At 28.6% G+C, this 14,700-nt stretch overlaps 2 protein-coding genes across 3 annotated transcripts in view; both read left to right on the top strand.

Annotated features, from left to right (window-relative positions):
- LOC132944311 (alkaline phosphatase-like) overlaps positions 1-14,700 on the top strand; it is a 279,149-nt gene that overhangs the window by 172,503 nt on the left and 91,946 nt on the right. For both annotated transcript variants that reach the window (XM_061013591.1, XM_061013592.1), the window contains exon 5: positions 354-532. In XM_061013591.1, coding sequence (XP_060869574.1) covers positions 354-532 — 179 coding nt within the window. The remainder of the gene's footprint in view (positions 1-353; positions 533-14,700) is intronic.
- Positions 1,141-3,287, top strand: LOC132944312 (uncharacterized). Its single transcript, XM_061013593.1, has 2 exons — positions 1,141-1,461; positions 1,560-3,287. Exons 1-2 carry the CDS (start codon positions 1,411-1,413, stop codon positions 2,871-2,873), a joined length of 1,365 nt encoding a protein of 454 aa, XP_060869576.1. The 5' UTR covers positions 1,141-1,410; the 3' UTR covers positions 2,874-3,287.

Genomic DNA, 14,700 nt, shown 5'->3' with positions numbered 1-14,700 from the left:
ATCACTGATAAGTAGCGTCAACCATAAGTAAGCCAGTGGCGTATTTAAGTTTTTGTTGGGGGGGGGGGGGGGATATGAATTTATCAAGTGGTCACATGAGAGTACATGACGTGTATATACATTAGTACTATATCAAATAATTCGTTTAAAGCAATAAAACTTTTTTTTAACATTGTTGATACTTGATTATTTAAATAACTCATGCAAGTACTTATAATATATATATATTTAGTGCACACTGCATAATATACATATACGTATTACATAATACATGAGTCGACGAGAATATTAGAATAATAATATGACGTGTTTAAATTTTAGTCAGTTTATTTGTATTTATTTTTTCGTTTCAGGTAAATCCACCGGACTAGTGACCAATACTCGGATTACTCATGCTACACCGTCGGCGTTATACGCACACTCGCCTAGCCGATATTGGGAAGATGACGGAAAAGTGCCAATACCTTCAAGAAAATCGTGTAAGGACATTGCCCGCCAACTGGTGGAAGACGATCCAGGTCGATTTATAAACGTGAGTTATTATTGATATTATTATTATTTTTCATTCTCCTTCAAGCCTATTGATGTGGTTATAATAATATAGTTATACTGAGGTGATGGCGTGAATAACATCAGTGGCTGTATTCACTCACGCGACAAATACGTTTACGTTTTAAAATGCATGTTATGTACTTAATGGTTTGGTCACTGGTCTGACTCCGTATACCTGAGATCTTAATGGTTAGCTCATTTTAACTTTGTAACATCATATTTTTTCATAATATTTGAAATACAAATTTAGAACGACGGCTATTCCTTGATGTAAGTGTTAACCCGTGGCCACCGTCTATCTAACTATATAAATACAAAGACTATAACTATACAGACTAAACTCTGGAACTACTTATCAGATCTTCTTGTATATATTATAAACGTCTTGATTTTTTTTTTTAACCTAAGAGTATTACACGGGGAAGATTTATATAAAAGAAAATTTTAGGAAAATCCACCTGTGTATAATATATTGGTTGCTATTGGTTAATCGGGCATATTTGTTGATTTGTATTATTGTCTTTTGTCAAATAAGATAAATAAGATCTAATTAGTAGTTCCAGAGTTTAGTCTGTATAGTTATACTCTTTTTCAAATGAGAACGCACCGGGCGGCGGACGAAAACCGGTCGAAACGCGCGCATGGCCTCCCCACTCCCGACAGTTTCAGCTGTCGTAGGTGGTGCCACCTTGTATACGTAGTGAGTTGTATTTCCACAACATTGACGGCCGTTCGCACAATATGTGAAACGATATCTACTGTTTTGTTTACGCGCGCTCAGTAAATATATTGAATTTTGGCTTGGATTTGTGCGTTTAAATTATTTTTTTTATCGTGTCCTGCTTATTGGACAAAATTATGGATGACGAAATAATTGTTACACCAACAAAAAAAAATCCAAAGGGAAAGGTTTGTATTATTGTGATTAATTATATTATAGAATAGTGTATATTATGTTATTTGCAATGTATACAATAATATTATTATCATACATTTATTTATTCCAGTTTGTTTCATCAAGTCAAAAAGTGATGATTATCAATGCGTACAAAATGGAGTTGAAAAACAATCCGAAAATCACTATTAGGGAATGTCGGATAGTTCTTTCCAAACGCCTAGGCATTGGGCAAAGAACAATTTCAAACACTATTAGTGAGTACAATACCTCAAAGACTGTGATGTCTCCAAACAGAAAACGATGTAAGAAATCGTTTAAAGACGATTTCGATGATTTACATCGTAACACTGTGCGTCGTCATGTACATTCTTTTTGGTACAACAAAACCATTCCTACATTGGCCAAAATATACGCAGTTATTAAGGACGACGATAGTTTACCGTATGTATCAGAAACCAATTTATATCGTCTTTTAAAAACCATGGATTTCGAATACACCAAACGAAGCCGCAATAGTGCTCTCGTCGAAAGAGACGAAATAGTTGTATGGCGTCAACATTACTTGGAGGATATAAAGAAATACCGGGAAGAAGGGAGACACATGTACTACCTGGACGAAACGTGGGTCAATGCAGGAGAATGTACCAACAAAACATGGGTAGACAAAACCGTCAAATCGTGCCATGATGCATTTGTTCGAGGCCTCACAACAGGGCCGAAAAATCCAACAGGGAAAGGCAAACGACTGATCATTCTACACATAGGGTCGGAAGACGGGTTTGTACCAGGTGGACTCCTATGTTTTGAGTCAAAAAAAAACACGAATGATTATCATGACGAGATGAACGGTGACACATTTTTTGAATGGATGCAAAATATATTACCAAAACTAAAAGAAAACTGTGTCATCGTTATGGATAACGCATCATACCATTCAGTAAAGGCAGACAAAATACCTACTACATCAACAAAAAAGGCGGACATAATTAAATGGTTGGAAGAAAAAGGTGAAGTTATCGACAAGCCTATGGTAATTCCTCGACTACTTGAAATAGTACGCAGAATTAAACCAATGCACGACAAATATGTAATTGACGAACTGGCCAAAGAACACAATCGCACCATCTTAAGACTCCCACCGTACCATTGTGAGTTAAATCCGATAGAGCTGGCTTGGTCATCAGTCAAACATCACGTCAAAATAAACAATACCAGCTACAAATTACCTGATGTGAAAAACTTGTTGTTGGAAGGTATCGAACGGGTAAATTCCGTTATGTGGAAAAATTTCATAAGTCATACCGAAAAAATCGAAAAAAAATTCTACGAAATGGATTTCATCGTTGACCAAATGTTGTCTGCAGAAGTAGAACCTGTTGTCATCAATGTAAGTAATTCCTCTTTCGAGTCTGAGTCTGACTAAATGTATTTTTATTTTTTATATTTGTAATTTTTATTTTTTTTTTATGTGTAATAAAAAAAGAAATATTAAACAAATGGTTTTCTGTACTTATTAAAATATCATCCATAAACCTATCCATCGTGTTTCTGTGTATAATATAATCAAATAAAATAATGAAGTATATATATTTATATACATTTATATGTATAAAAAAAAAATTTTTAAATGTTTTTTTGTTGTAAGTGATATACAATTATAAACTAACTACCTATCTGATCGAAATCAATTTAATGAACCGTTTGATTAATTTAAATACATATCTAATAATTATACAATCATGAAGAGCCAAAAAAATCTTTAAATTCAATATTATATAGGTACGATTAGTGTCGTACTTATATAAATGCGTATTATAATATATGAGTTGATATACATCATAATATATTATATATTAGGTATAATAGGTGTGTGTGTGTATATATATATATAAGTATATATAATTATCCCATTTAGACCCTAACACATGGATGTACTAAAAAAAATATATATATAAGTATAGCATTTATATACACGCGTTAATATTGTGTACGTATAACATAATATAATATAATGGTCCCCACGATGCTATACTTTATATATATATAATAATTAATAACACACCAAGTATATTATCGCCAAAAATGTGTACGAAATCTTCGCCGACCTGCTATGAATGTTCGAATTTCAAAACGTACATTCTCATCACAATAACCTCGTGCGGCCCGCCGCCGGACGTACACAATATATATTATACTATAGGTCAGAGTTGGGCCAAATTTTATCTAGATAATTATTCGAATAAATATGTATTCGATTAATTATTTATTCGAATAAAATGTTATCTCAATAATCATCTAAATAAAATTTCATTCGAATAACGCCCTACTCTGCTATAGGTAAATACTATGGACTCAACAAGTCCCTGTGGTGAACTGGCACCACAGCCTGCTACGACTGCTATGGACGATTTAATAATTTTGTTTTAAGAATTAAAATATATAGGTATTATTATAGATACCATATTACCACGATGCCATAATATCGACAATATGTATACTATAAGAAATACATCAATAAATAATGAATAATAATAATCCGTAAGTGTTTACGTATTTGAGTATAAAAATAATAATATTCTGTGGCGTGCAACAGTATGATGCGGTAGATAATAATTATAATAATAATTGAACATTCTGTATGCCCGGCGGCGTCGAAAGTAGCCGATCATTGGCGACTAATCAGAAATTAATTACTAACTTTGTGGGAGGGGCTTGTGGTTCCGCCTCTGATAACGATGCGCGACCCGGTGCGTTCTCATTTGAAAAAGAGTATATAGCCTGTGTATTTATATAGTTAATTGGTAGATTAGACCTCTGGGAAGAAGATAGGTTAATATTTACAAAGGGTAAATTTTTTTTTTTATTTCATTTATCGGATTTTAGTTCGGTTAGGTTAGAATAGGATTTTGTATAAATTGATTATATTAAGTACAAACGACAAACTTGGTAAAAATTTGATACTTTAGACTCTAAAGTTTAGAGTTAAATCATATGTACAAACAGCACGGGGCCTACAATCTACCGCAGGTAGATTGTCTACCTGTTGATGTACTGCTGCGTATCAGAATTTTTATTCAGGGAAACGGAAAAGTTAAGATACATTTTGAATACTATACACCGAATATTAAATAACGAATTGAACAAAGTTTAAGTCATATAGAGTTGATACATTTAACGGGCAACGAAGTGCACGGGATCAGCTAGTCTATACTATTATATAAAGAGGAGTTGTTAGTTACCATTGTTGAGGGTAGTTTCTGGAACTACTGAACCGATTTCGAAAATTCTTTCACCAATAGAAAGCCACATTCTTTATGAGTGTCATAGATTAATTTAAAAATGAAATTGATCACCCCTGGTAGGTTCTCAAACAGGAATTTTGAGATTTACGATAGAAATTGTTGTTTATTAATGGTTGAATACAGGTGGGTATCTACGGGTTATAGGAGTTGAGAATAATACTGATTTATTATTATTATTTATTATTACATAACATGCCATTATTTATAATACATGATAACTCCTTTGTTTATTAAGTTAGAGAATCGATCAAATGACATAAACCTTCTCCGCAATGAGCTCTTCAATATATAAAAAAAATCATAACGATCGGTTCAGTAGTTTCCGAGAACATAGACCTCAAATATTTCATTTTCACATTTATATATAAAGATTATCTATACGTACCTATGATGGTAAAAAAATACCAGGAAGGGCACCTAACTTACCTCGTGTTTATTAACTTGTATTGATTTTTAATAGTGAACCTGTATCCAAGTTAAATAGCCAGAATAGTAAATTATTTTTTCTTGCCTTAAATGAAACACATTAATATTATTTATAAAGGATGACTTTGAGTTTTTCGAGTTCTCTAAACACAAAATCACTAAATATAAAAGCAGTTGATGAGTTTCTTTCTCCATTATTGTCTTTGACGCTTTGATTTATAGACGCTACTTGTAAGTATAAAATAAAATACAATTTTTTTCAAGATTCTATTAAAAACAGTTTGTCAGCAGTTGCACTGAAACAAAATATTTTAAAAGAAATGTTAGATACCTATTATGAGAAATAGAAAACTTTTAACATGCTCTATTCATATTCCACAAGTGGCGTACTAACAAGTAGTAACAATAATACTGTTCACACAGTGTTTGAAGTTTTTGTTAGTGAATATCATTCTTTACTTACCTACATAGATCCAAACCGACTGAAACAATTTTTCTATTTTGTGTTTAATTTAAAAAAAATAAAATATTTTTGTACTACCATAAATCATAGTTTCGAATAAACCACAAAAAGACTAGGCAATGCGTATTTTAAGTACATGGACATTGGCCAACTGCAGGCCATTCGTAAGTTTCTTGGGATAACATATGGCAGTGAGAACATTTCATACTTTTCGTAGGTTGAAGAAATTGAAACAAAAATATGTCGATAACGAAGTTTGATCCATTTTACAGGGTTGAAATATATAAAGTCATATCTATATTCTAATAAAATATATCTAAAGTTATCTTAAAGAAAAATTATGACATTTTGAACACTTTTTAATTTTATTAAAGTATGTAAACTATAATAATATGGGTAATTACCAATATTATACGCAAATATTTACATTTTTACACAATAAACACGGAGTGAACTCCTGACTTTAATATACGACGTATTCCCGGAAAAAGTCAAAATGAAAAATTATAATAAAGTTTTATATTCACAATAAGTTTAAAGATAAGGTATGACTTATTTTGTTTTTTTTTTTTATTATTTTTATTGATTACGAATAAACAATTCAGCGTTGGTGACTGAGCCATTATATTCACGATACATATATATTATATTTATATAAATATATAAATATAATTGATTAAGTTTTAAAAATGAAAATATTAAGGATATGAACCTATAGTGTTTAACCAATACGATATTAAATAATATAACATAGATATATCATACATAGATGTTTTATTCGATAGAAATGGACTTAGAGTATGATTACAAATTTAAAATAAGGTTTGTTTTTTGTACGGTAATAGCGATGATATAATGGTATATAAACGATAATATTTTGTTTATATTATTCAGGAAGCAAATGCAATATTTGTGAAACGAATAAATTGGAATAACACTTCCATTGAAATTCATAAACCATAATTTTTTTATTCAACAAATGTATATAAATTGTACTACATCTATCAATTGCTTCATATTACTTGACATACTTTACGCTTGGGATGTAATATTAGTAAAATTGTATGAATTATTAGATTTCATCAACGGAATAAAAAATATTAAAAGCATTGTAGTAACGGAGGAGGGAAAAACATACAATTTTAAATATATTTTCGAATTCAAACGACTAATTTGTTTAATATTTCTTTGTCCGTTTTTAAATTTATTAATGATACATGCATAATGCATATTATACTGCATGAACAAAATGGCCTAATCATCTAAAATAAACAAAAGTTTCATAAGACCGTATTTAGAGAAAATAATAAAGACTTAATGTTCCATTTCTTAGAAGTTTAAATGATTTAAACCATTTTTATTTCGCAATTTAATTATAAAATTCTAAAGGTGTAACGGTTAATAGTTAATTGTTACAAATTATATTTTTTAATTAAAAAAAAAAACTTGTTGACTTATAAAAGAAAACAAAGTTGATTATTACCATCGAGTATACTATATTGCCAAATGCCCATATATAGGTTAGGTCAAAATTATTACCTGTCTAATGGAGTACATAGGTTTTCCCGAAGGACTATTTTCTGAAAATCTTGGATTAATTTTCATTGTTTTGAAATGTCAATATTATATTATGTTATAGGTGTATTATAGCTATATGAATATTATGGAAAAATCAATGAAATAATAATGAGTCAATACAAATTTGATAAAATTATATTGTAACATGATATTGCATGCTATTGTTCTATAAAAAATTATCAATCGTCCGTTTTATTTGTACATTGAGTTTACTCTAAATATAAGTTATTCTCTTATTTGGATTTTGAAATTTAAAAATGTTTTTGTTTTTGCTGGGGTGGGGGCAAATGTCACCTTACAACCAAAACCGAACTTAGCAATGGCAATCTCTGTCAAACACAATATAAGTAACTGAAATTGCGATACAGTATACCTTACGACAAGCCAACTTTAATCGTCGCGTAGATCGCTCATCGATGAGTGATTTTTGTCGTTATCACTTATTAGGAATTCAATTAAATATTACCATAATATACTTTTTACCAAATTAAACGTATAACTATCGACCGTCTGTCGATGCGTTACCATTTATCGCGATGAAGCATCTACATTCTACATAATACCTAATAATGTGAAATTTAGGATAACTAAATATTACATATTTACAAACCTTTAGGACACAGTCATTATACCCCGTCCAATGTACATAAGTATATACATATAGCTATATGAACGATAGTATCTGTAGTAGTAATAATTTTCAAATACCTAAAGAAAGGAATTTATGTTTCCGGGAATACGGATAGTTTTCTTGAAATGATACTTCAGGAAAACGTATGGTAACTATAATACAGGGTATCTTACTGTATTTTCCATGATATCATAAGCATAGTTTTTCTAATACATATTATTTAACTTCTTAAAAATCTTAGACGCCCTGCAATTCAAAGAAATATATTTAATATTATGAGAATAACTTAACATATACGTTATCGCGATAAGGGTAAAACAATGCACAATGTGTACTGACTTGATCTTACAATTATTAGACGTTACAAGCACACATTTCCGAGAAAAAAAAGAAAAAGTTTTCTACTAAAACACAATTTCTACTTAATGTGTCGACTATAGACTCCACAGTGTTATTTTTTTATATTGTGTTTGCCAATGGCTAATGAGTGTTAAATACAATAGTTAAAAATGGTTACAACCAATATTGTACCTATATGAAATAATATTGATTTGATTATTTAAATATACGAACAAACACCAATTTAGTCAAAAATATTATATACATTTGCATTATTTTGAGAGATTAAATTACATAATACTATAAGTTTTCATTAAATGTATTCTTCGCAAAATTGGAGTTACATAATACTTTATTAAATATTAAAATACTTCAAATGTAAAAATGTATAAACCTACGCGTTCCGCTATTTAGATCATAAAAATTATTCAAGTTTAAATTTATAATTGCCAGATTATTATATTCAAATGGGAGAATATGCTAATGGTAATGTTAATTACCGAAAACTTTTTGTATACCTATGTTATTATACTACCTACTCTAACTTATAATCTTTTTAAAGTAAAATTTATTTATTTGGGTAAACGTATTTAAAGTTACCTCAAAGTTGTAGATTATTTTCATATACGTAAGCGTTTCCGCCATGTTTCCATTAGTCTAACTTGCCCGTTTATAATATATTGAGACTTTTTATAAATGACCGCATTTGTACAGTATACGATAGCTTAAACGTAAAAAAATGGATAATTTATTAACTAGGTGCCTATATAATAATATTATAGTCTGTTAAAATAATTATATTTAATGATTTATTGAAAACCTTGTAATTAAAAAGTTATAGTTGAGTGGAAAAAACGATAACATTACATTAAAACATTTGATCACAAATATTATTTATTTTACACAGATTTAATTTCATTAATTCAGTAGGAAATAGTACTAATTAGTACCTATAACCTAAAAAACTATAAGACAGCTAGAAAATGAAAAAATTTGCAGAAACAATGAGTAAACCGGTGTCCAATTTTATCGTCTCACATGAAAAAAACTAAACTTGTTAGACCGTCTGAAAACGTATTAATATAGTACCTATGTTAGAATTCGATTTCAATAGTTTCTCAATTTGTATACAAAATCATAAATATTAATTCTCATTAAGTTATGTTTGCACATAGGTACATTATATAATATCTATGCATCGATATAAACTCAGTGGCGTATTTAGGAATTTTGCTAGGGGGGGGGGAGGGGGTGAAATATATAATAATATACCAATAAATACGTACATGAAGACTTAATATACTTTTTGAAATCCCCTAACTTGTAACCTATTGAAGTAAGTGTGGATCAAGGTGAATTAAGAATTAACACAAACTATATAGTACCTAATTCTTGATAGCATTTATTATAAATTCATACTTGCGCCAATCCCGTGTTTAATACGGTAAACAAAAAAAATTGTTATAGTATAAAATCCAGTTTTCTAATTTTTTGGATGCTCAGTTCATCGATATCTTATCTGGCATTGTTATTGTATTGACCAGTGACATGCCAATAAAGCCCACACATTAAGAAATGAGGATTGAGGGCCCGTATTCCAATAGGTTATACCGCGGAATTCGGCCGGTAAAATCAGTGGGTTAAGTGTAACCAAGGCTTAAACTATGATTGTAAAACGGTCCCTAAACAAAGTATATAATAATTACTACTTAATTTATAGTTATTATTCAATACTAGATAGGAAAATTGATAAAATATTTACGTCTGTCATATTCTGTTATTAGGTATAAGACTTAATACTTAATAAAAACTTGAAAAACATCGTTCAGGTGTAGTAGCAGTTGATACAGGCAAAGCACAAAATATTTTAAAGAGTTCATGAATATTTGGATAAAACTCTTTATCACAAATATCTAAAGCATGTAACCCAGAGGCGAATACAATTTTTTCAGTCACTATAACTACAGTTCAGTCACTAAATATATAAATCTACGGTCTTCGTGGTAATTTTGTTTTATTTACCGACTGTTTATCGGGTTTATTATTAACACTCATGCATGAAAAATAATTCGCAGAAAAGTAAAAAATACAGTACACCATACTACCATAGAGGTATATGTTTTTGTTATCCAAAATATATGTTACATATATGCCGCGAACGACTAGTGACGTATAGTATATCAGAGTGGTAAAATTACCACGGCTAGAACATTTAGAAAACAGACATACTTAAAAGTAATATCATATTGATAAATACAGAAAATGATAAAATTTAACTTAACAAAAAAAAAAAACATCAAGGGGTCCCCCCCCCCCTATAAATACGCCACTGTATGAACTGCGAGTAATACGTTTAAATTAAACTATAGTATTCAAGCAATTATGCATAATATTGGACATGGTTGCACGATTAACATCAAAAATCTAAATATCGTTTTATTTGTTAAAATGTATTTATTTTTAATTATAATTTGTTATAACACAGCGTGTCATCCACAAAGAATGTTATATTATGATTAAGACGAACCAACAATAATATACTTTTACTCGCTGATAAATAGTGCATGCTATTACCCACAAACGTAAAAAAAATCAATGTTTACTTATCACTTTAGACTTATTAGTGAGTAATGAGACCTATATACCTAATGACCAATAATTATTATAGCTCACATTTGAAATTAATATTGCTGATTGCATATAATTTCCTATCAAAATGTAAAAATGGAACTGTAGGTTATTAAATTATTGTTAATCTCGTCAAATTTGATCGAACAACATGAACAAAAAAATTAAACAACAATATTTAAAATGTGTCGAAAAAAATGTTTACATTAATTTATTTCTATCGGATGAGTTATAAAACAAAAACTAAACTAAAATTAAAAAAATAAATACATTTGAGTCGTGTATGTTAAAACTAGTAACATATTATTATTATTATTATTATTTTATAATTTTGCGCACAATGTTTATTGCTGTTACGACGTATAATCGAATGTAACTTTTTGTGATTCTTTTCCGACCACGCACTATAAAATATAGTTTACGCACAAATCCATGTCATCGGATAAGGTGTTAATTATTGCGTTAAATGGTTTGCAATCTGATACAAGTCCTCTATTACATAAATGGTAGTTAAGGATATGCAAGTAATTAAAACGGTTCAATTACAGGATTTCAGACGAACGTTTTATGACCATTAACGTTTTTATTATCGCTTATCGTATTTTGCAGTGTATAATAATTAGCATACAATTTCGGGTGTTTAAACTATAGGGTTAAAGAACGGTTATTTATACATTCAAAAATACCACGAATTCTGTAGAAAAAAAATGTCTGTTTATAATTTAAAACATAAATCTAAACTTGCCATGTTGTGAAAGGTACAGTATAAAAACAAAATAATACCAAACAGAGATAATTTGAAATAATTTTTAAACGCATTGACATCGACATCACGATAATCTATAACAAAAAATTATATACCTGGTAATCTATAACGTATATTGATATTTATTTTTTTTTTATTTATTTATGAATTGTTATAAACGCCTATAAGGATCAAATACAGTAAATCATAAATACTCACCTAAATATAAAATTATCATAAAAACATTATACGAATAGAGTACAATATATTATGATATTAATATTAATAATAATAACAAATAAATATAAAGCAACCAATAAGTAATAAAACAACAATAAAATATTACGGAAACTTGGTTTAAATTATATTGAGAAACAAAGAAATTTAAGGAGTGTAATAAATACGGACAGAATATAACACCATTTAATAACTTGTGCATAAAATAAATATCTATAGATTTTAGACGAAGAAGAATGTTGACTAGCAATTTTCTCTTATAAGTGATGAAACGTAAAAACCTTCTTTGGACTCTCTCAATAGTTTCAATAAGGCCAATATGCGAGGGATTCCAAAGGACAGAACAGAACTTTAATATTGGTCTAACCAAAGAGGTGTAAATGTTTTAAGACATGGCTCATTATTAAACTCCTTTATATTACGTATTAATGAACCAAGACTTCTAAGTGCTTTAAGCAAAATTGTAATATATTCAATATGGGAACAAAATAATAAATTAGGTTGGAATACCACACCCAGATCATGATACCTATTAATTTCAACTAGTTTATCACCACAGATATAATAGGTAGTCATTTTATATTTTAGTTTTAGAACGAAAAAATGACATTTTAAAACATTTTGAAGTGTTTAACTTAAGCCCGTTAGAGAGGCACCAATCACATAGTTAAGGTCGTCTTGGATTAAGATAGAATCCTCATTCGAATATACTTATAGTATTTATCCATAATACAATCGTTAATTTTATGATAGTATACAAAGTGTAACAGAATGACCTGACAAACGAATTAACTTTTGGTCTAATCAATATATTAGTTTTTTTTTTTTAATATAATTTATAGACGTTTTTTCTACGAGCGTAGTCACATTTTAAATTTTGATTTTTTAATACAGGAAATAAAAAAATTTTAAATTGTATTAAATTTGTTCGGAAAATTTCAAATTAGCACGTTTAACTTTTATCAATTTTTTTTCTTTAAGGTATTTCTGTTACAATATGTATATTACCTATACATATTATTATTTAAATCATATATAATATTAAAGTGTCAACTGTCTTAGACATTTTATGAATATATTTTTCTGGAATTTGTAAAAGGTTTTATTATATAGTATTATTTGTTAAACTAATAATAATTGTAAAATTTTAAATATTTTTCATTTAACATGAAATTTTTTTTTCTGAAAGTGCAAAAATTGTTCAAATTAATAATAATTAATAACTCACGTTTATCACTTAACTTATAATATTATTTTATTGTGTTATTCCAATGTTTTGTTTACTCTAATAACTCTAATGGATAGCGGACACATTTAGCGATCACTTTTTTAACATTATTACAATTCTCAGTTATAACTAGTAATGTTACGCCTAATTAGAGTTATACTATAGTTATACCGATAAAGTCCCCACTACACTTAACCATAAGCTTAGTTTAACTTTCGGTGAAATCAAATTTAACTGGACTATGTTATAATAGCCCTTGGCGGTCTCTTTATTCATTGGCAAGTTTTAGTGCCCGTTAATATAACTGCAAGTGAAAAGAATCCATAATGTAAAGGTACTGAATAAATATATTTTTTACCTTGACGAATTATGGTGATAATTTATTTTATTTTTATCAGTTGGTGTTACCCAGCAATTTGCTTACGAATTTTATTGTGCATTTATTTTATAATTTAGACAGCATAACAAAATGTTCAATTAATTATATAATTAATAATTTAAAAATTTGATAGAGATTATTGATGTCATAAAAATTATGGCTATACAGAAGACTAAAAGTGTACAAATAAAAGCAAAATTACCACGATATCTTATTTGATGATGAATTAATCTACTATAGGTAATTATAATATATTTTCGTCTTTCAAACAATTGTATTTAGTGATATTAATTTATTTAAAAGTCAATTCGATTTTCTTATTTTTAATATCATTGAATATGCTCGCTGAGAAGGATTTAACTAGATTTAAAAGGTAATTTTATTAAAATGGTTTGAGCGGGTAAAATACGTAATATCGTATAGTAATTTTTAAAATGCGATTAATTTAAATAATAATGTATATTATTATAAGGTACTTTATTTTATCGACATTTAAAAATACAATATTTTGTAAATGTTATTTGTTTTATTCAATAGGTATTATTGTGTATAAATATATAATACAACGAATTGCTTAAACCATGGTCATAAATAATTTAAACTAAACAATGATAATATTATTTGTTAAATCAGAATTGCCAAGGTAATATTATTATGTAAACCAATTTATACTTTATAGTATAATATTTTTTTAAAATTCATATCATTAACTATCAATGTTAAAATGTATTATGATTTATACTAATATTTTAACATGGGTACGATTTATTGATCAATATTTTTTGATTTAACTGTTCTCGTAGTTCAGTTGTAACCGTTGATGCTGAAACATTGCACGTAGTTTATGTTTTTTATTTTCAAAGCTTTTTTCCGTTTTCTTTCGCAAAAAAACCATCTTGATCAATAAAGTGCCAGCAATTCAACGGGCTATAATACACGCGTATGTGGCATATCGATAGCGCAAAGCAGCTTTGCCAGTTCAAATTCAGTAACCAAGTTAATTACTCATCAATTACTGTAACTGATTATATTTAATTAGTACAGCCGTGGCTTATTGCTGTTATTTCGAGATAGACTCAAACCGTGGCACATAAATATTCTAAAACCATGTTAAAAATACAAAAATCTCGTCTACAAAGTGTTTCAAAGCACACACATAGTTCACCTTCTCAATTCAAATAAAATAATGGATTTCCCACTCCTGTGGGTTCTAATAAATCTCATTTTGTCATCCCAATCATCAATCACAACTGCTCATTAATATAAACAATATACCTAAATATATCATCTCAAA

The sequence above is a fragment of the Metopolophium dirhodum genome, chromosome 5 (genome assembly GCF_019925205.1).
Source record: "Metopolophium dirhodum isolate CAU chromosome 5, ASM1992520v1, whole genome shotgun sequence".
Lineage (NCBI taxonomy): Eukaryota > Metazoa > Arthropoda > Insecta > Hemiptera > Aphididae > Metopolophium > Metopolophium dirhodum.
Note: the sequence above shows the minus strand (reverse complement) of the source record. Positions and strands in the feature narration are given on the sequence as shown.